This window comes from Eucyclogobius newberryi, unplaced genomic scaffold (genome assembly GCF_026437365.1).
Source record: "Eucyclogobius newberryi isolate DKJ021-1_F unplaced genomic scaffold, fEucNew1.0.hap1 SCAF_15, whole genome shotgun sequence".
NCBI classification, from domain to species: Eukaryota; Metazoa; Chordata; class Actinopteri; order Gobiiformes; family Gobiidae; genus Eucyclogobius; species Eucyclogobius newberryi.
The window spans coordinates 13,533,881-13,556,970 of record NW_027315779.1 but is presented as its reverse complement, the minus strand read 5'-3'; the positions used below and the strand labels follow the sequence as shown (position 1 = coordinate 13,556,970).

At 43.8% G+C, this 23,090-nt stretch overlaps 1 protein-coding gene and 1 long non-coding RNA gene across 2 annotated transcripts in view; both read left to right on the top strand.

Moving 5' to 3' along the window:
* The window catches only part of klf8 (Kruppel like factor 8), a 48,743-nt gene extending 35,181 nt beyond the window's left edge, over window positions 1-13,562 (top strand). The window contains exons 4-7 of the mRNA XM_072446049.1: window positions 601-835; window positions 1,323-1,419; window positions 10,824-10,963; window positions 13,370-13,562. Of these exons, the coding sequence (XP_072302150.1) occupies window positions 601-835; window positions 1,323-1,419; window positions 10,824-10,963; window positions 13,370-13,551 (654 nt within the window). The 3' untranslated portion in view covers window positions 13,552-13,562. The remainder of the gene's footprint in view (window positions 1-600; window positions 836-1,322; window positions 1,420-10,823; window positions 10,964-13,369) is intronic.
* LOC140360715 (uncharacterized) lies at window positions 1,527-3,796 on the top strand. Its single transcript, XR_011926937.1, has 3 exons — window positions 1,527-2,381; window positions 3,097-3,214; window positions 3,529-3,796. It is a non-coding gene; the product is annotated as an uncharacterized lncRNA (long non-coding RNA).
* Window positions 13,563-23,090: the final 9,528 nt, after the last annotated feature.

Sequence of the window (23,090 nt, the reverse complement as noted above, 5' to 3'; positions counted from 1 at the left end):
GGGAAACGAGCCTATGGAGCTCCAAAGAAAACCAGCGGAAATGAGCCTATGGAGCTCCAAAAAATAAAACAGGGGAAACGAGCCTATGGACTTGAAGAGTGCAGAGTAATTCCAACTGCCATTCTTTCTCTTGGTCTTGAACCTGCCGCCGATGAGAAGCGAAGTCCAGAACGCACTCAATGGCATAATGACCTCCCGAGCTGAATTGAGCTGAAAGGAAAACAGACCCAGAAATCCAACCGTCCACGACATCGGCGTCAGAGAACGGCACAGCTTCGAGGAAATGTCCTTCAGGTCGACAGCCAGCTCCTCTAGCGGGTTCTTTTTTTGGGTCGCCGCCCTCGCCCTCTTCCACCTCCAGGAGCCAAAACCCTCGCTGTCGCAGGAAGGGCGTGGCATACGGATGTTTTCCCTGAGTCTGAGCCCACGTTCAGCTTCACATTTAGAGCACCGACCAGCGTAAAAGTAATTTATTCGCACCCGCCGAAAGCTCACTGAGCTCGGGCAGGTGTTTGGAAACGCTATCTGAATATGTTGACTGAAACACAGGGACATGCCTCTTTCCCTTGCGTTAATGGCGTTCTTCTTCCCTCTGTCCAGGTCCTGTCGCCGGGCTCGATCCTGGCCACGCAAGGCGCCGGCGGGCAGCAGATCCTCCACGTGATCCACACCATCCCGTCTGTGAGCATGCCCAGTAAAGTGGGCCAGCTGCAGACCATCCCCGTGGTGGTCCAGTCTCTGCCCGTGGTCTACACCGCCATGCCTTCCGACGGCATGGCGACCGCAGCCATCACCGTGCCCCTGATCGGCAGCGACGGCAGAGCGGAGGGCTCGGGTGAGTGGGAACGAGAGGGACAAACGGTGCTTTTTTGTCGTTTTCAAATGCGTTATGGCAAAAAACTATGGCTTATTTCGAGGGAACACGTTATTTTCCCTTCTCCTTTAACCGGTTGAAGTTGGATTTTTTTTAGAGCGCTTTAAGCATGTATCGTTATTCAGACGCCATTGCTCCAACAGTTTCAACGCTTCCCTAAACTGTGAAGCAGATACAAACTTGGCACAGAAAGCGGCGATAGAAGCACAGGAAGTAGTACAGGAAGTAGTACCATCTTGTTTACTATGGCTAAGCTACAGCCGCGTCACTGATCCTCACAGTGGACACTCACTTTGTATGTTTAAATAATGCTTCAAACTGGATTAGTATTGGTGTTCTGTGGACTGAATTTACTGCTATAGCTTAACTTTATTGTATTTTTTATTCTTGATAAATGGTTAATGAAAATAGACAGGCCAGATTTGAAAAAAATCTGTTGTTCCACCAGTTCGTATTCAACCCGGTTCGACGTCTCCAGAGATCCACAGCGACAGCGACGACGAGAGTGAGTCGTGTGCCGTGATCAGCCAGAGCATCGACCCCAGGTAACTGCTGCTCTTACACGCTAAGACCAGGCAAAGTCACGCTAAGACCAGGCAAGAGTCACGCTAAGACCAGGCAAGAGTCACGCTAAGACCAGGCAAGAGTCACGCTAAGACCAGGCAAGAGTCACGCTAAGACCAGGCAAGAGTCACCCTAAGACCAGGCAAGAGTCACGCTAAGACCCGGCAAGAGTCAAGTCACGCTAAGACCCGGCAAGAGTCAAGTCACGCTAAGACCCGGCAAGAGTCAAGTCACGCTAAGACCCGGCAAGAGTCAAGTCACGCTAAGACCAGGCAAGAGTCAAGTCACGCTAAGACCAGGCAAGAGTCTCTTGCTGATAGTGTAAACTGCCATGAAACTCCCTCTTTGAACTCTCTGAGCCCCTGCTCCCTGAGTCTCCTTCTTTTCTTCGCACCAGTTTGAATTTGGTTTCAATCTGTTCAAGGATCATTTAAGTACAAAGCACTAAAGTTTCAACTTGTTAATGACATTCAACAAGTTCAATTGGCAATCGATAGTGGTGGCAACATCAGTGACATCAAAGGTAGAGGTCTGGAGGTCTGGAGGTCTGGAGGTCTGGAGGTCTGGAGGTCTGGAGGTCTGGAGGTCTGGAGGTCTGGAGGTCTGGAGCATGGATGTATTATAATATCTGGATAGGGTACGCCCCCTCTGCCTCTGGCTCCAAATTGAGTAGTGGCCACTCCGTAGAATGCAGCCTTTTGGTCGGACCATTTCAAGAGTTCGGCCTCTAAAATTACCAAACATGCTAAATTGTTTGTAGTCTAAAAATAAAATAGAAGGAATTTCACTCTTTGACTGTTTCTAAAATACTTTAAAAATACATTTTTAACCTCCCGGAGAACGGTGTACGCGCACGTAACCCTCGTGAACAAGCCTCCGGAGAACATGTGACGGAAACTGAACACAAGCAGAAGAATGTGACAAGACGAGACCAACGATACACGTAAGTTGTGTTTGTATGTCATTCCTCACTTTTCACACATCGTTCCATGTGAAGTGTAAAACAACGATTACACAGTTAACACAAACTAACACAAGCTAACGTTTAGCTAACGTTTAGCTACACAAAGATGCATTGGAACGACACGTCGTGATGGTTCATGACTTCTGCAAATAAATAACTCATTATTTCTCCTACTAAATGTTCTAAGAGACAAAAGGTTAAGCACAGATGAAGGAAAACTAGAGAAAGAAGGGGAAATAGTGATGTTTGTATGATGTGCAATCAAAAACTACAAATAATTCAAATACAACCTGCTGAAATGGGTCATATCTTACATATATAAATGTAAACGTATTTAAAAGTGACAGCCGTGTTCTCACAGGGCTGATAAGACGACATTTGAGGTTTTATTACATATTTCATAATGAAGTGTTTAAACAGCAAAGCACACGCTTGTTTTCTATAGGAATGTCATGGATTTACTTCCATGGAATATGTAGAGATTTAGCAAACATGTCAGTTATGTTCTAACTTCTAAGTTTTAAACTTATGCAAAAGTAAATGACTTTTGGTTCTAGCTTTAAAAATGTATGTGAAAAGAGGAACTTTTGTGTTACAGAGCGAAATGTAAATCTGTCAATAACATAGTCCAGCTTTTCTCTGTTAAATGTGCATAATATATCAATGTTCTAATGAGTATCTTTCTCATCTTCAGTGCTGACCAGTGAGTTTGGTCTGTCTGTGCTGTCCAGAGCTCTACAGGTCACTGCAGACCTGATCACTGCAGACACAGAGTCATCTCACGTAAACTCCTGACGACTCCAAAGCAAAAGGTATTTTAATATTAACTTGTGCCTCGACTAAAAGTAAACAGTGTAGAATCAGTATTTTGAATTTATAAAATGTCTGTTTTTGTTATGACCAAAAAAACTAAATGATAATTGTTCTTCAAAAGAGACACTGCTGTGTCACATGTGTCTGTAAAACAGCTTTAGGACAAACATGTGAAGTGTATGTTATATGACTTGTATAAATCTAATACATATGAAGTGTATGTTATGTGACTTGTATAAATCTAAAACATATGAAGTGTATGTTATGTGACTTGTATAATCTAAAGCTGTGACATGTTCTGTTTGTCCCTCAGTCAAACGATGGAGCTGAACGGAGGAGTTTACTGAAGTCCTTTTCATCAGAAGACTGCGTAGCCATGGAAACAAAGTCTTGTTAAATACTGAGATATTCAGTATTTAACGCAATAATGTCACATTCATGTTCATATAACTGATGTAAAAAGAGTGTTTATTTTACCATTATTATTAGTATTATCTTGTCTTATGCTTGCTGTTTTTATTTTATTTTTTATCTCTATTTTCCCCCTCCATTCCTTATTAAGAAATGAGAGGTTCTGTCCATAGGAGTTTTTGTTTATAAGAGTTCTTCTATTAAGATCGATCTATTAAGAGTGTTTTTTAAACTTCCTATAAGTTTTCTGTCCTTTTCCTCTGTATCTACTGTGTTGCAACAACGAAATGTGTGGACAATAAAGGAATATCTTATCTTATTCAGTATGTTCTATTTGACTTATACAGGTTGTTTTATTTTTGTTACTATTTTTATGTTGCACTGAATCACCAAAGCAAGTTCCACTGTTTGTGAATTCTGTTCTTTGACAATGGCAATAAACCTTTTCTGATTCTATTAATGATGATAATAATAATGAACAGTACACAGACTCCAAAACTCCTTAATAAGGGACTCCCACATTGTAGCTTTAAAACTCAACTAAAACTGTGGCTAAAATCAATTTATCATTTGTAGTTATAATCAGATTTGCATTTATTGAACAAGTTCATTCATGTTCATTATTCTTATTAAATACATTAATAAACAAATGTGTTTTGTATTTATTAAAGATTGACATGACACAAAAACGACACAAAAGGAAAAAGTGAATATAATTAAATACTGCTTAACTCAATTATGTAACAGAATTGATGATTATATTTTATATTTCTTTGATTTAAAAAAAGCATATTGGCCAAATCATATTATATAAATAAATAACTGAAAAGTTAATAACAAAATATATACCCAAACCAAAAACTACAGAAAATGATGAGGACGTTATTACACCTCTAAATGTAATTTATTGTCATTAAACCAGACTTTTTATCTTAACACTTCTTTATAATTCTCTTAAATATCAGACCTTTACAACATGATACATGTATATTTATAGATGGATATAACAATCCATCACGTTACGTAAACAGACTATTTCAAGCCGAATTATTCCAAAAGTCCGTGTTGACTGTTCTCAGTCTTTCACGCTGCTGTGACGTGCGCGCTCCCGACGCCAAAGCCTTATGGCGATGACGTCACAAAAGTGGGCGTAAATGAGACAGTATTCAGGAAGTAATGCGGAACTAAAAAAACTTTTTTGGAACCATGCGCCAATGAGCACGCTCCATAGGTTTCAATGGCGGCCATCTTGGCTTCCGGGGGCTTGGTCTGGAGGTCTGGAGGTCTGGAGGTCTGGAGGTCTAGAGGTCTAGAGGTCTAGAGGTCTAGAGGTCTAGAGGTCTAGAGGTCTAGAGGTCTAGAGGTCTAGAGGTCTAGAGGTCTAGAGGTCTAGAGGTCTAGGGGTCTAGGGGTCTAGAGGGGTCTAGAGGGGTCTAGAGGTCAAATTCCAATGAGGGAACAAATGGCTGAGAGAAAGTCATGTGTGGTTTTTAGTTCATACATTATTTTAAATTCTACAACACGCTAACGCTAAGGGACAGGAGAGCGTTTAAAGGACGAATAATGCAGAATATGTCCTTTTTAAATGTCGTAGTTTTTCTTCTTTTACCACAATATGCCAATAGATTCCTGTGGTTAAGTTACAGATTTAGCATTAAAGGTGCCATAACATGGTGGAGAGGGGATGGTGACGCGTGCTTGCAGCCACCGCCCGTCAGTTTGGAGATTCGAGGAAAGGAGATAGTCTGTAATATAGCTAAACACTGCGGGAATCAATCAAAAAAACACTCTGGGTACATATATGAAGCACAAATAGCAATGTAAGAAGGTTAAAAGCTCTGAAAAGTCAATTTTGCATGTTATGGGACCTTTTAAAATACGCTTGTTTGTGATGAAAGTTACAGCCAATGTAATGATGAACTACTTATAACAACACGATATTGAACTTAGGACAGATTTAGGATCGTTTCTCACCGTATTCAGATCGTTTTGGACGCCGCACAAACCCGAGTCCTCTGCGAGATCGCTGGTGACAGGCCGGTGCAGCGCAGCGCAACGCTAATGCACAGTGGGGGATTGTGGGTAATGTGGTCCCGACTTATGACGTCAGAGCTGCAACGCTTCACAATATCATCGTTTTCAGACTGTCAAAAGGAACATATCGTTTATTAACCCTTCGGGGTCGACGCCCGCACCGGTGCGTTTTGAAACATGGTCTGTTTAGGACCGCGCAGCATGAAAACTAAGTGACGTAGACGGCTGCCGTCGACGTCATGCGGAAGCAGAGACCTGACGCTACGGCTGAGTGATTTTTTTTTTTATGCGAATCCATCCATTAAAACCAAAGTTATGATCATTTCAATTCCATTAAAAATGTGCGGAAAAATATGCGCTCTTTTCTGCGCGCGTTACATTACTTATAATAACTTTGTCGTCTTTTGTGATGAAACGAAACGGGAAAAAACGTTAGCCTTGTGCTAACCCGGATGTTCAGGATGCACACGAGGAATGTAAACATTAGTCACATGACAAATAGTCAAAGAGGAAGAACGAACGAGAGGAATTATGCTGTTTTTGAGTAGTTTTGGAAAGTATTTCATTGTCAGTAATATAGTTGTTGTGAAGTAAAATGAGGGGCACGCTTCATGTTCAAGTTTAGACCTGGTTTAGACCTGCGTTAGTCCTGGTTTAGACCTGGTTTAGACCTGGTTTAGTGTTCCTTCTGAACATCACTCACATGGAAGTGCAATGCCTGTGATGTGGCTCTCTGTGTCATTTTGGACAGAAACTGTTTTGAGAAGTAGCACAAATAGAAAAACTTCTGAGGATTTACCTACTTTTTATTGTAAATAGTTGTTTATTGCTTGTATATATCACAAGAATACTTCTATATGTTCATATTTGCACCTTGTGGTTCATTTTGAACCTTTTTAAATGCTTGGTTGAGCATGTTTAAGAGTTTTACAATGGAAAAAAACATAATTTTTCTAGACGGACTTTGTGTTTTCTGTGTGTGTTTAGGTCCAGTTTGTTGAAATAGTATGTCAAAGTGAAAAACTAACTAACTGATCATATAGGTGAGGTTGTGCTGAAAAAAAAGATACCCAACATTGGTCTGGTAAACATTTCTTAATGTAGTATATCAGGGCAAAATTGAAGCTCCTCACCCTATCTCTAAGGGAGCGCCCAGCCACCCGGCGGAGGAAACTAATTTCGACCGCTTGTATCCGCGATCTTGTCCTTTCGGTCATTACCCAAAGCTCATGACCATTGGTGAGGGTAGGAACGTAGACCGACCAGTAAATCGAGAGCTTTACCACAACAGTCTGCAGCGACTGCATCACTGCATCACTGCCACCTGGAGAGGGCAAGCCACCTTTTTCCGGTCGAGAACCATAGCCTCAGATTTGGAGGTGCTGATTCTCATCCCAGCCGCTTCACACTCTGCTGCAAACCGTCCCAGTGCATGTTGCAGGTCCGGGTTTGATGGCGCCATCAGGACAACATCGTCTGCAAACAGCAGAGATGAGATCCTGTGGTCCCCAAACCGGACACCCTCCGACCCCCGACTGCGCCTAGAAATTCTGTCCATAAAAATTATGAACAGAACCGGTGACAAAGGGCAGCCCTGGCGGAGTCCAACATGCACTGGGAACAGTCTGACTTACTGCCGGCAATGCGAACACAGCTCCTGCTCCGGTCATACAGGGACCGGACCCCGGACCCGGTACTCCTGGAGCACCCCCCAAAGGACACCCCGAGGGACACGGTCGAAAGCCTTCTCCAGATCCACAAAGCACATGTGGACTGGTTGGGAAAACTCCCATGAACCCTCAAGCACCAGATGGAGGGTATAGAGCTGGTCTAGTGTTCCATGACCGGGAAGAAAACCACTCTGCTCCTCCTTTTTTATTTAGTTAATTTTATTGTATTTCTGTTTCTGTAATTTCTTTGTGATTTTAATGCATTGTTCCTGCTGTGACGCACATTGAATTGCCCTGTGTATGAAATGTGCTCTACAAATAAACTTGCCTTGCCTTGCCTGAATCTGAGGTTTGACTATTGGTTGGATTCTCCTCTCCAGTACCTTGGAATAGACCTTACCCGGGAGGCTGAGGAGTGTGCTCCCTCTGTAGTTGGAACACACCCTCCAGTCCCCCTTCTTGAACAGAGGGACCACCACCCCGGTCTGCCAGTCCAGAGGCACGGTCCCCGACCACCACGCGATGTTGCAGATACGTGTCAACCAAGACAGTCCTACAACATCTAGAGACTTTTACTCAGGGCGGATCTCATCCACCCCCGGAGCCCTGCCACCGAGGAGTTTGCGAACAACCTCAGTGACTTCAGCTTGGGTGATGGGCGAGCCAGCCCCTGAGTCCCCGGTCTCTGCTTCCTCTTCGGAAGACGTGACTGAGGGATTAAGGAGGTCCTCAAAGTGTTCCTTCCACCGTCCGACGACATCCCCAGTCAAGGCCAGCAGGTCTCCACCCGCACCGTAAACGGTGTTGGTGAGGCACTGCTTCCCCCTCCTGAGGCGCCGGACGGTTTGCCAAAATTTCTTTGGGGCCGACCGATAGTCCTCCTCCATGGCCTCCCCAAACTCCTCCCAAGCCCGGGTTTTTGGCCTACAAGCCAAAGTGGCCTGATAGACCTCCTTCAGTCTGACGGCATCCCTTACTTCCGGCGTCCACCACCGGGTCCGGGGGTTGCCGCCACGACTGGCACCGGAGACCTTACGACCACAGCTCTGAGCAGCCGCATCAACAATGGAGGCAGAGAACATGGTCCACTCGGACTCAATGTCCCCAGCCTCCCCCGGGATATGGGAGAAGCTCTCCCGGAGGTGCGAGTTGAATACCCTACTGACAGAGGGCTTCGCAAGACGTCCCAACAGACCCTCACAATGCGCTTGGGTCTGCCAAGTCTGTCTGGCTTCCTCCTCCGCCAGCGGATCCAACTCACCAGCAGGTGGTAATCGGTTGACAACTCTGCCCCTCTCTTCACCCGAGTGTCCAAGACACGCGGCCGGAGGTCGGATGACCGCCTTGATCTCTCTGCACCGGCCCCTTCTGGATCCTCCTGCGGGTGGTGGACCCACGGGAGGGTGGCCCCACGTCGCTCTTTCGGGCTGTGCCACCAGGCGCTCGCTCTCGAGCACGAACACCCATCCCAGGCCTGGCTCCAGGATGGGGCCCCGGTGACGCCAATCCGGGCGACGTAACTGGCCTTGTTGTTTGGTGCTTCATAAAGGGCTTCTGAACCGATCTTTGTCTGACCCGTCACCTAGGACCTGTTTACCTTGGGAGACCCTACCAGGGGCTTGAAGCCCCCGACAACATAGCTCCTGGGATCATTCGGGCGCTCAAACCCCTCCACCACGTTAAGGTGTCTGTTCAAGGAGTTCAAGGAATTTAGTTTTATTCAAGAGCAGATAGTTTGAAATATAATGACTAAAGGTTTCTAGTGAATATTTACGAATAAAGTGTATTTTTGCGGGAAAGCTGAATTATTATTATCATTATTATTTTTAATCTAATATTGTCGGTATCTTTGTCATAATCCAATTGTTTTTTTTTATTTTTAAGTATTAACTAGTCACAATTGGTCAATGAGCCCCATTTATGACAAATAATTTAAGTTATTTTAAAGTAAAAAAAAACATAAATCCAGGCTAATTTAGACTGAGTGAGGAAAATAAAACAAATTCTGCCCCTTTTTATCTCTTTGAAAAGCCAAATATCGATGACATCATTTCCTGCCCTAAACGGCCCCGGGGTCAAACACTGCGTAACATTTTCCACACACAGAACAAGTGGAGGCGGTGGCGCGTTCGTGCGGCGGACGCATTAGTCTTAAGCCCGGGCCACACCCGACGGGCGCGGCAGCTGCAACCGTTCCCCGGGAGTGTCCTCGGAGGAGCAGAGCATCATGGGAGCTCTGTCTGTGTGTGTGTGTGTGTGGGCGAGTGAAAGGGGGGGAGAGGGAGAGAGACCGGGCAGAGCTGTAAACACCATTACGTCATGCGCTCGCCGTCGGTCACGCTGCCACGGAAACGCAGCGGCGCGAAAGGGGATGGGAACCTTTTCGTCGATTAAATCGGTTGGTCGTGATTTTAGCCGACCGTCAAGACACAGTTTGGATTGTAGAAGCTTTAAAACGGGACGGCAGAAAGGAGAAACTAATGATGTCAAAGTAAATCCTCTGTTTAATCTACTTTTTATTTTATTTTACATATAATTACACCGTTTCCCATAATAGTTGCGTTTGAGTCAAATACATGGTCAGATTGTACAGATACTGAATCTAATTCTGACTTTGTGATAAATATTTACCACAGGTTCTACACCATTAAACAGTTTTGCATTTAGAGTCACACTTTTGACCAAAACGCACTGAACACGATTATATTTCAGATTTGACTAAACATTTGGCCCGTTTGTAGTTTATAATTGTACTTCCTGGTTGGCCATGAGCACATATGTCATAATTCCACAGCTGTTACCTAGCAACCAGACTGTAAACAAGAGCCAAACTCCACATAAATGACAGTTCTGATCAGACACACAATAATACCATAAAACACCTTTATTTAGTCCAACCATGGTTTAAACTGTCTGTGTCGCACACTGATGACATCATAGAGGGCTTCAGCTCGACTTCCTGTCATTTAAATTTGTTCTAAATGTCTTCACAAACTACGTCTTCACGGAAGTAAAACTATGATAAATATTTACCACAGGTTCTACACCACCAAACTAAGTCAGAATTAGAAAAACCTGTTATACTTTAATCTCATTTTAATGTGACTTTAATTTAATTTGAACTTTAATGGATCGACAAACTTGTGAAAACGCTGCACATTTAATGAGCGCAGCGGAAAGAGAAGATTATCACAGGTTTGCAAAGATTCTGAACACAAAGTACCAGATGCAGTAGTGGGAGGATGTGAGCGTCAGTGCATTAATGCTGCCTCCTTGTGGGCAAGTCTCAAATTACAACTCAAAAGCAAATCATCTAGAGCAGAAGAAAAACTGATTGTGTCGTTTTCTTTGTTTATCTCTCACGTATGTTTCCTGTTTTTCTTTGTTTACCTCTCATGTATGTTTGCTGTGTTTTCTTTGTTTACCACTCACGTATATTTCCCGTGTTTTCTTTGTTTACCTCTCACTTATATTTCCTGTGGTTGTGTTTCAGCGCCGTGATTGACCTGGAGCAGATGGACCCGGACTTTCCAGACATGAAGCGGCGCAGGATCCACATGTGCGACTACGAGGGCTGTCGAAAGGTCTACACCAAGAGCTCGCACCTGAAGGCCCATCGCCGGATACACACAGGTCTGACACGTGCAGCATTCGATTGGTTCTGAGGAGGGCGCGGCGCTCGGAGTGTGGGGGTCGGAGGTCGTTTGGGTCGGAGGTCCTTTGGGTCATGGCGGTGGCGTGTTGTTACGATGCAATTTCAAACTCGATTTTGATACTCGGGAAAATACTTGATACTATAATACTTACAGATTGCATACCACATCAATGCATCATTAACCCCAATTATTGAAATAATTTGAATGAGCGACATATTACGGCTTTAGTGCTACGGATAAAGACACAAAACTTTAATCATGTGCCACAAACCTTAAAAACATCTCCGTGTTACATCAGCCGTGATAAACTCGCCTGTAACAGATGCAAAGCAAACCACGTCCGAACAAACGTCCTGGAGTTGGTCCAAAACATTCATTCATCAAATGTCCTTTATTCCTTTGTTGCTGCTTCATAAATTGTGTCGTGTCACTTCTCGGCTCAGAATCCTCCAATGCACAAAACAAGCTCACAGCGTCTTAAATGACTCGATTTCTAATTAACGTCATAGATCATTAGAAACACAAACACAACTTTAGTGACAAACACAGACGTGTCTGAACTCTCATCAAGTGTCTCTGACGAGCTTCAGCAGCAGAAGTGACGGGGAAACTGCTTATTAGGCCCGAGCGCCACAAGCTGGCGAGAGGCCTATTAGTCTTGTAAGGCCGTGCGAAGCACGGCTGCGAAAGTGCGCACGAAATCGAGCGCGATGCGCTCGCCCACTTCCAAACACTCACTAACGCACTCCTCCACTCATGCACGCCCCGTGCATACTAATTAGTTGTAGGAAAATGGAACATTACCGTTGTAAACGGGCGAAGCCCGTGCAAAAGTTCGCACTAAACGAGCACTTTAAATTCGCGGTCATCATCCCAATGTAAAGCACTCATTTGCGCTAAGTGGCTCACAAATACGTTCCCCATCTCTTGCATGTTCCGTGCATATAAGCATGTAATGCAAAAATTGAACATTATTACTGTATAGAGGGCCAAAAACACAAAGTGGGCGGAGCCCACTCAAAATTATCGAAAGTACCCGTCAGTGACCAGGGACCCACACCATGAGGTAGGAAAGCGTGAGCGCTTTCCGAAAATGTATAGTTTATGATATTTGAAAAATGGGAAACATTGTTTTCGCATCGGAATATTATTCTTCTTTCTTCTTTCTTTCTTCTCGGGACCAACCCCCCTATTTTTCACCCAGTGAACATTGACAAAAAGTCACAAAAATTTGCACACCTCTAAAAATCGTGCCTCTCTACATTCTGGCTATTTCCCTTTTCTAAAATAAAAAAAATTGGCGCGTCAGCGCCCCCAAATGTACCAAAAATGCATTGAGAGCTGGGAAATGACCCAAAAAAAATCTGATCGTAGAATCATGAAATTTGGCGCAGAGGTAGATGGTGACAAGAGAAGTAAAAAATATTATTACGGCAACGCCGTCCGCCCAACCAAATGTCGGCCATATTGCTTCAAAAATGGCTAAACATGACTTCGGAGTTTTTCCAAACGTCGTACTTTTACGAACTCCTCCCAGGGCGTTGGCCCTAAAAAGCTGAAATTTGGTGAAAATGCTACTGAGGAGTGGGACATCAAAAGTTATCCAAATTACATTGACTCACGGTCTCTGAGCGGCGAAGCCGCAAACTGTAGCTAGAATTTCAGAAATCTCCCAAATTTAACATTTCTGCTGTTTGCGCAGATAAAGTCCGAATTGCGTCAAATTAGAATCAGTTGTTAAACTCTTTGCGCTAAACGTACTTGAAGTGAAATAAATTAATTTGGCACCACAGCGCCCCCTACAGATTTTATATGGAGGTTAAATGTTTAGTTTTGCGAAATTTTATGAAATTTGACACACAACTCAATTTTGGCATCCCCATCAAAAAAGTCAATGAGACCCATGTCATAATTGTTATGGTTTTGCCGTAGCGATGACCAAAACCTCCCATGTTATTCCAATGGGGAAATCGCCAGAACATGTTTACACTTTAGACTTTCACAAACTCCTCCCAGGGCGTCAGCCCTATCAACGTGAAATTTGGTGAGACTCATCTTCAGGGGTGGACCGACAAGTTATTCACATTTTTATTCAAAGAGTCACGGTGTCTGTGCGGCAAAGCCGCACATTTTGCCAAGAATTCAAAATAAAATAGCTTTTTGATGGTAAAACAAAGGGGAGAAGATGTGACAGCGTCACAGATTCAGCAGTAGGCGTAATAAAAGGACAATTGACGTCTCTCTCTTGTAGGTTGTAAACGTCTCGCTCTTGCGTGTCGTAAACGTCTCGCTCTTGCGTGTCGTAAACGTCTCGCTCTTGTGTGTCGTAAACGTCTCGCTCTTGCGTGTCTTAAACGTCTCACTCTTGTGTGTTTTCCCGCAGGAGAGAAGCCGTACCATTGCACCTGGGAGGGCTGCACGTGGCGTTTTGCCCGCTCCGACGAACTCACGCGGCATTTCCGAAAACACACGGGCATCAAGCCGTTCCGGTGCACCGAGTGCGACCGCTCTTTCTCCAGATCCGACCACCTGTCCCTGCACCGGCGCCGCCACGTCATGATGTGAACTGTACTGCAGAAACCACACGGCGCTGCAAAATCCACACAGACTCCGCCCCAAACAACCACGTGGCGCTGCCACGTCATGATGTGAACTGTACCGCAGAAACCACAGAGACTCCGCCCCAAACAACCACACTCTTCTGCATCTGTTAAAATGACTTGAATTCACGTTTTTCTGCTCGATGTTTGAAGGCGTTTGTCCGTAATTAAAGCTCACGGTAACTGTTTGAAGTGCGATACGTCACGGAAACGATCAAGGTGAACGACGGTAGTACTCGCACGGTAAACTCGAGTAGACCTATGGGAGTTTCTGGAGTTTTGCACAGATTTTGCCTGGAAAGTTCCATGACACGGCGTTAAACTTCCAGCTTTTTATCTATTGTTGATGTTTTTATTGCTATTTTTGGGAAATACTGTTTGTCTCGATGCGAGCGGTCGTCAAGTTTAGATTTTAATACTTTTTAGTGCTAAAAGAAAAGTGTACTTGACACACGCTAAACCGACGATTGAAAACTGTCCCAAAAAACCTTGAAAATCTCCTAAATTCAAGTCATTTTAACGGGCGTACATGACGACGTGTTTGGAGTCATGTGACCCGTCGTCGTGCCGATGCGAAGAATCAAAAGTGAAACAAATGCAATTCAAGAATGTGATGTTGTTTTTAATGACGTTTTAAAAAAAAAAAAACGGAAGATACGACGCGTTTGCTCAATCTTAAGTAAATCTGTGTTTTTCTTCTCATAAAATACTTTCTAAAATACACAACTTCTCCATGGAGACGATGTCACGTTGCCTGCAATGTTCCGCAGTATGGCATTAAATAGACTTTTCTCACCGTGTTCCGAGTTGTTTTCATTCTTTATGTTCCTTTTAATCCTGTTTAAGAGCTCACATTCTCTGAGCCTCACAAAAAACTGCGTGTTTTTTGTACATGCGGCCAGTAGATGGAGTAGATGCACAAAACTTGAAGGTTTGAAGTAGATGCACGAATCTTACGTTATACTGCGACTCGAGGGGAACGTAAAACGACTTAATGCCACACTGCGGAACATCCCAAAGAGAGAACCACGAAACAACGGCAAAGTTACGCCGAGCACCTCGGAATCGGGCGGAACATTCCCCCAAGCACGTTTTTATGTTTTTGTTTTTTTAACGTCTCCTTTTGGGATGTGTGTCATTAAACAAACGACGCGCCTGAATTGCCTTTGTGAGCGTTTGCGGCATCGGCTGGTTCACGGTTCCTCTGGTTTTCGACGGACATTTTCACGGTTCCTCTGGTTTTCGGCGGACATCAATCGGTTCACAGTTCCTCTGGTTTTCGGCGGACATCAATGGGTTCACGGTTCCTCTGGTTTTCGGCGGACATCTATGGGTTCATGGTTCCTCTGGTTTTCGGCGGACATCAATGGGTTCACGGTTCCTCTGGTTTTCGGCGGACATGTTCACGGTTCCTCTGGTTTTCGGCGGACATCAGTGGGTTCACGGTTCCTCTGGTTTTCGGCGGACATGGTCACGGTTCCTCTGGTTTTTGGCGGACATTGTCATGGTCACGGTTCCTCTGGTTTTCGGCGGACATCAATGGGTTCACGGTTCCTCTGGTTTTCGGCGGACATGTTCACGGTTCCTCTGGTTTTCGGCGGACATCAGTGGGTTCACGGTTCCTCTGGTTTTCGGCGGACATGGTCACGGTTCCTCTGGTTTTTGGCGGACATTGTCATGGTCACGGTTCCTCTGGTTTTCGGCGGACATCAATGGGTTCACGGTTCCTCTGGTTTTCGGCAGACATGGTTCCTCTGGTTTTTGGCGGACATCGTCGTGGTCACGGTTCCTCTGGTTTTCGGCGGACATGGGCGTGGTCACGGTTCCTCTGGTTTTCGGCGGACATGGGCGTGTTCACGGTTCCTCTGGTTTTCGGTGGAAATGGGCGTGTTCACGGTTCCTCTGGTTTTCGGCGGACATGGGCGGGTTTACGGTTCCTCTGGTTTTTGGCGGACGACGTCAACGCGGACAATATTTTTTAGAGGAAGTGCCCGGGGGACTTTCGATGCCGCCTCAGCTGCTTTCGCTCTTAAACCGCTCCGAGCCCAACGATCAGAACCCTTTTTAATTGTTTTAAGTGTTTGCCGTACTTTTTGTAACGACCAGCCGAACCGTGTAATTATTAAAAATTTAACGTGTATTTTTAATGGTCGCTCAAAGTTTATGGGCTCGATTGGAGCAGTTTGTTTTTAGATCGATTGTTTTGTTTGAGACTTGAGTCAAAAATGTATTCAACCAATTTTCATGAACCCGTCTAAATTCCAGATTGGAGGCGAACGTTTCGGCGAAGAAACTGGGATCAACCTCAGAACATCAGGAAATATGACAAATCCCGGTGATGAAAAGCCCAAAACACATTATTTGGAGTTATAAAAAAACGTTTCACAGTTTGACGAAGGCAAAATCCAGATTTGATTCGATTTTACTGGACAAATACTTTGAAAAATGTCTGCGTCACATATTTTACCACAAATTCTACTTTTTGTGATGCTTTCGTACCATTTCGAGTCTAGAACACATTATGTTCCTTCATTTGTCATTGATAATCAAACTAATTCAAAAGTGCTTTATTTTTACTTCATAAAAACGTAAAATCATTGGCATTTTCGTCTCCATTCACACATTTTCAATATTCTTACAACAGGATTTGGAAGGTTTTTTTTGTTGGTTTGAGGAGATTCTTTGGTATTTCAATCCGCGACATTTTCCTCATTTCAGGTTTCAGGTTCAGGTGCGTCATGAGAAAAACCTGAAAAAAACGTGGAAACCTTAAAACTAAAAAGTCAAACCTGAGATTTCTTACTCTTTAAAGTAGTCCTGGTTCACTTTTGTTTCTGTTTCGTCGTAAAGGTTTTTCAAACAAAACTCGAGTGATTTCCGTCTTTGTTTCGGTGGATTCCAGACGTGGAGCGTTGGCGTTTTGTTGGCGTTCCGTTAGCGTTTCGTTGGCGTTCTGTTGGCGTTCCGTTGGCGTTCTGTTGGCGTTCTGTTGGCGTTTCGTTGGCGTTCTGTTGGCGTTTCGTTGGCGTTCCGTTGGCGTTTCGTTGGCGTTCTGTTGGCGTTTCGTTGCTGTTCCGTTGGCGTTCCGTTGGCGTTTCGTTGGCGTTCTGTTGGCGTTCTGTTGGCGTTTCGTTGGCGTTTTGTTGGCCTTCCGATGGTGTTTCGTTGGCGTTTCATTGCCTTTTCGTTGCCGTTCCGATGGCGTTTCGTTGGCATTTTGTTGGCGTTTCGCAGCGTTCTTTCCGCAGCTGACGTGACATTGAGACACGTTTTCGGAACTCTTAACTCGGACCTTTTGGACGTTTTCCTGCCAAAGCTCCGAAGTTCCGACGCTGTGAACCCTTTTCCTTTCGCCTCTGACGCAGAGCTGTTTGTAACCATATTTTTAACAGTATTTTATTGTCATTGCGTTGGGGGGAATAAAACAGGTGTATTTTCAGTTGTTTTCTCCGTGTTTCGTTGGGGCTGTGAAGTTTAGACTCTTGCAGGGAATACAAGCCTTTTCTGTGTGTTTTTTGATCGTTTGTGCTTGTTGTGACGGAGCGAGTGCATGATATTGTGCTTTAAATGTTTTTCTTTTTTTTTTTCTTTTCTTTAAGACGTTGCGTTGTGGGTGCTTTCCCGTCGAGCCTCAATCAAACATTTACATTGAAAATAACGAATAAAATGGCAAAGTTGCAGCGGCCGACGGACGAGTCGCAAACGCCAGTGTTTCGCTTTGTTTTTATTTTTATTTACGCCTCGTTTTTATTTTTAAAACTCTTCGCTAAAGTGCCACAAAGAATGCATTGGTTTGTGGATACGCGCTTTGCTTCGGTAGGTCCATTTCAGACGTCCAGAGTCGCCCGTTTTTGGACCGTTTTTCTCTTTTATGGCGACATCTGGTGGTGTGACGGAGGAATTGCTCTTATTCTCAACGATCAGGTCATAGTGGTTCATTTGACCTTGCGATTTGGACTTTAATCGCTCGTCAGCCATTAATTGATTCGGCCAATTCGGGGGAGGAGCTTCACGCCGCACACAGCCAGATGATTGGACGAGAGAGAGCGCAGACTCGGGCCAAAACACAACGGCAAAAAGCAGAGAAACGCAAAAGAATTGAGACAAAAACTGTACGGAAAGCGACACAAACTCATCGAAAGCAAAAAAAAAAAATGACATGTATAAAAAAAAAGGATTAAAAAGTGCTAAAAGCGTTTCCACGGCGCCTCCTCCTGGTGGGACGCAAAGCCAACACGTTTTAATTTCCCTTTAACCAAAGTGTTTCCTATCGATTTGTACGATTCACTCTTTTTCTCGCACCATGTTGAGTTTCTGAAACGCTGGCGCCGTTTGTGCTCCTTCGGTGGCTCCGCCCACTTGACGAAGGACGATGGCGCTTCTTGCATGTGACAAACAGGGCTTTTCACGCTTAAAAACGGTGTGAAAATAATTCTAATTGGTCACTAAACGTGGACAGAATCAAGAGAGTAATGACATATTTTTGGTACTCGGGTTTATAAACACAAAGTGATATATCTGTGACTTTACGGAACAAAATGATCCAACGAAGATTCACGGAAAAGACACACAAACAGAACTTAAACCAGGATTCGTTGTGTTTTTAACCAAGGTCTCGACATTTTAAGATTATTTTAAAGACTATTCACTTTATTTCACATTTGGAAACAGCTTTTTTTTTTGGTAAAATTGCTATAAAAAATTCTAAAGATTTGCTTTGGATTCATTTAAAACGATTAAATGGTAAACTGTCTACGTTTGACCACATTTCTTTTTTTTGTTTCTATTGATTGATTTTGAGAAACGAATTGAAAAAACAACTTGATTTCTCCACATTCGGTTGACTTCACTGCAAAAATGAACCGTTTACACAAGTTTCTGAAGTTCATTCGTCCAACGTTTTAGATTTTCCGTGCGTTTCCAGCCGTCGTTTCTCGTCGTAATCCACATTATTATGAGCGGATCGTTTTTATGTATTTGAATCCGGATGAATGGCGCTCTCGCTCTTCAAACGGGCGACGTCCCCGCAGCTCGAGAACGAAGCAGCAATGTCGATGTAACGATCGTTCACTGTTTCCGAGACCCAACGGCAGAGAAATAGTTACTGTTCCGCGAGATTGTGAGCATTTTTTACAATATCGAACTTTCCGAACGACAAAATCAAGGCAAATGTGACAAAAACGGCCAGTACTCTACATTTAGATGCATTTTCTTGAACTATAATGACCTTATTGTGACCTTGAACGATCACGATCATCAATGAACTGAATATTGCGATAATAATCCTGGACGTATCGAGATCAAACGACGACTTTTGCGTCGGGAAATGGGATTAAAAACACAAAAAAAGGGTATTTTCATACATGTTTACGACCAACTCGCCGGCGCGTTTGAGTTTCCCATTAGCCCCTGCTGCGTCCACACAAAAAGCACATCTTTCTATAGAGATATATGCATTTGAAGGAGACTTTTCTTTCTTTTGTAGCCCGTTTGTGTGTAAATACGTGTAAATATTGAGAGTAAATGTACGCTCAAGCTCTATTTTTAACACTGACAAATGTGAACTTTTCATCCCCCCCCCGATTTGTTCGTGTTTCGGTTTACGGAACGATGAACAATGACTAACGATCATGCTCATGGTTTGTGGTTTGATCCCCGTGTTGTGCAAAGCCGTGTTGCATGGAGAGTCTTTTGTGTGACGTTGGTGGCGCATGTCCCGAGTTTCTCCCTTAAAATGAACTTTTTTTTTGTATAAATTGAATAAAAGAAGGTTTTCGACTGCTTTGTTCTGGTTTGAAGCTGCAACGTAAATGCTCGGGAGTCGAGGCCGAGTTCGCACAGAGAACGACGACGACGACGTTTTCCTCCATTTCTGACCCATAAAGTAAATAAAAGCGCGTGTCCTGGGTTTGAACCGTTCCCCGTTTGGTTGTCGGGCGCGTGATTTCGCCGCTGTGACATCGTGACTCCAGGGCTGCCACCGTTTATTACTTTTGTGACCCGTTCGACTGCACTTTCCACTAAAACAAAGAGAACGTGATTATATTTCAGATTTGATCAAACATTTTGCCTGTTTTAATCCAATTTGGCCATTTTAGTGATGTTTATCATGTCACTTCCTGGTTCCATATGGGCAGTAAATATAAGTAAATATGACAAAGGCAGAAACTCAACTGTTACTAAGCAACCAGATTGAAAACAAGAGCCAAAATCTATTTAAATCATACAATGAGTTTAAACCGTCTTAAAAAGGTATAAACTGCACATTTTCTTTGCATTTTTGACGGACTGGCGCTTTTTTTGATGACATCACAGAGGGATTCTACTTCCTGTAATTTTTGACTTTTTATTTTTTTTAAATTTCTTCACAAACTGCAACTCGACTGATGCATGAGCCACGATCAGAAATATTATATACAAATGTACTTACATCTTTATTTCCTCTTGATCTTTGCGTCTTAAGGATCCGCTAAAGAAACGGGACAGCGTTGTGTGAGACATTCAGCAAACCGTTTAGACCTGCTCCCCCCTGACTCAAGACACCAAACTCCAAAAGTGTTTCATTTACTTATAAACCCTGACAAAGTGCATTTCTTATTTAAAGTTATATTAGAGCTGCTCGGAGAGACTTCTAATACACTGTGTGCATTATCATGAAGGAACAGGAAGAGATCACGGTGTTTTTAAAGCTCTCTGTTTTAGACTTTTACATTTATAGCTGCGATTACGTTTGGCATTTCGCTCGATCACTTGCGTTTTCCGCTCGATGATCAAACGGTCGCAGCCCTGGTGGACACGAGCACCAATTCAACCAAACTTTGTTGAAGATTTTATTTCATTTCCAGTGTAGACAAAGCCTGGTTACCATGACGACGTCGCCCCACGCATAACGATTCAGTGATCGGCCTCTTTTTGGTTTGTTTCTTTGTGTTCGGATCGAGGCGCAGCGCGGGTTTTTCTACTGTGAGTTTGCTCTGTTCAGTCGTAATGAAATCGCCTCATTTTGTACAAAGAATAAAATGTTTTTGGTGAAACTTTAAAAATGGAACGTGTGGTTTTGTTACCGTGACGACGGCACATGTGACTAAGGGCGGAGCTAAACCAGGACAACGCAATAAGACCGGGGCCTGAGAGCGGGGACCAGACCGGGACCCGGAGCAGAGCGGGACCATCAGTGACACTCGTTTGGTGGAAGTAATAAAACAGAAAAATTGTGTAAAACACATGACAAACAAACAAACCATAACCATTATGAAATGTAAAATAAACTGTTTTGAACATTTCGAGTTTTTGGCCTGTTGGCATGGGCGGAGCCAGGCCCTGGGTTTGCGTTGGGTTGGGACGCAGGGGACCAGGGTTCGAATCCAGCAGTGGCTTCACTTTAATCATGTCTTTCTTTTCATATTTAAATGTTTTAAAAGTGAAACGTGTCATTTGTGCAGAGTGGAGGGTCACTCTTCTCTGCGTCGCTCCATCTCTGATTGGGTGCTTGTTCTCTTTACCATGAATTCATTGTGGTTGTCGGTGAAGCAGTGGCTTAGGTTTTATTCATCTACAAAGCTAAAGCAGAGAAACTACAGGACAAACAGCTCACTGAGGAAGGTGTCTGATAAAGGTAAGACTGACTTTTACTTTCTACAAAAATCAGACTGAATCTAAAATCATGAACTCAAAAACAGTCTTTCTGAACTTGGGGTTGGCTAACTCAGTCAGTAGAGCATGAGATTGTGAACATCAGGGTCTTGAGTTCGAGCCCTATCGGGGTTATGTTTTTTCATATTTGTTTTGTTACTGATTGTTTTAATCAGAACACCAAGATGTAAATGCAGGGTTCAGATTAAGGATTTTCACTTCTATAGCGGTGCTGCTAAACAATCCGTTAATTTTTTCAAATTTGTATAGCAATTTGATAATTGTATAGCAAAACACGAAAGTGACTAACAATCAATATTTTCCATTGATATAACACGATTATTTATTTAAAATGTATTTGTAAACATATTTTTAAAAATCCCAAAACAAATGAACTTTTAAACACTTTTAAAACTTTTTTTTTAAACAGAAAACTTGCAAATAAAATTAGTTGTTGAACAAATTGATGAACACCAAGTTAGATTAACTTATTTACAACTTTCTTCCATATCATCATCAATCAGATGACTATTTGCAGGAGTCTCATTTACATATTGTCATCACACTCACAAAAAAAATGTGTTAAGCTTCTGATGGAAAAATAAAGGTTGCTTTGGTGTCCATCATGGTGTATTTATTTTTGTTATTCAAATTGTACCGCTCTATTTGACGTTCCATTCCAGCTATAAAACGGTTCCATTTTTCGTTTTTCTATTTGATGACGGTCCCTAAATACTCTCGTCACCGCTCCGGCTGCACATTTGATGACGGTCCCTAAGCACTCGTTTCGGCTCCGTCTGCACATTCGGATCAGTGTTATTCGCTGCGCCCAAAATACGCATCTGATTGTTAAAAACGAGGTTGTGTCACTTGGCAGTGTAAATATGAGTATTTTGGCTGTGAATGATCTGCAAAGACTTTTACGTTTAGGAGCTATTGACCTCGGAAGTCTGAATCTGTGACGCTAACTTTACAGTACGTGGCTCCTCCCACTTTTAGACTGGTGATCTGAGACATCAGCGGGACTCGTCATGTCAACACAGCGTCCTACATGTGTCATGATGTTATTGACGATCGATTGACGAGTGATCAATACTTAAGCGCTTTGGTTATGCAATTGAACACACATTTTTGTATCGCAAAAGCTGCGATATAAAAGCCCTTTTTTCTGACAAACGCATCGCATTTGAGAAAAATTGCGACCGCTTATTCTGAACCCTGAAATGTAATTAAATGCTACCACCACTGCTGTTGTTCAACGTTTTTTGGAGGGAGGAGCTCTCTCAGAAGGCAAAAAGGCCATGGTCTGTCTTTGCCTTTGGAGGGTTACTGTATGTAACTGCACTAAATCCACATCATATTGGCCTGAATGAACCCCTCCCTTTCTTTTTGGGCTAAGCCCCGGATGTTTAGAATGTCTGGCTCCGCCTCTGCCCTTGGTACAGAGAGTGAGTGAGGTTTAGTCTTGACTCTGGCACCAGCAGGAGGCCGGTCCATGTTTAGTCCTGACTCTGGCACCAGCAGGAGGCCGGTCCATGTTTAGTCCTGACTCTGGCACCAGCAGGAGGCCGGTCCATGTTTAGTCCTGACTCTGGCACCAGCAGGAGGCCGGTCCATGTTTAGTCTTGACTCTGGCACCAGCAGGAGGCCGGTCCACGTTTAGTCCTGACTCTGGCACCAGCAGGAGGCCGGTCCATGTTTAGTCCTGACTCTGGCACCAGCAGGAGGCCGGTCCATGTTTAGTCCTGACTCTGGCACCAGCAGGAGGCCGGTCCATGTTTAGTCCTGACTCTGGCACCAGCAGGAGGCCGGTCCATGTTTAGTCCTGACTCTGGCACCAGCAGGAGGCCGGTCCATGTTTAGTCCTGACTC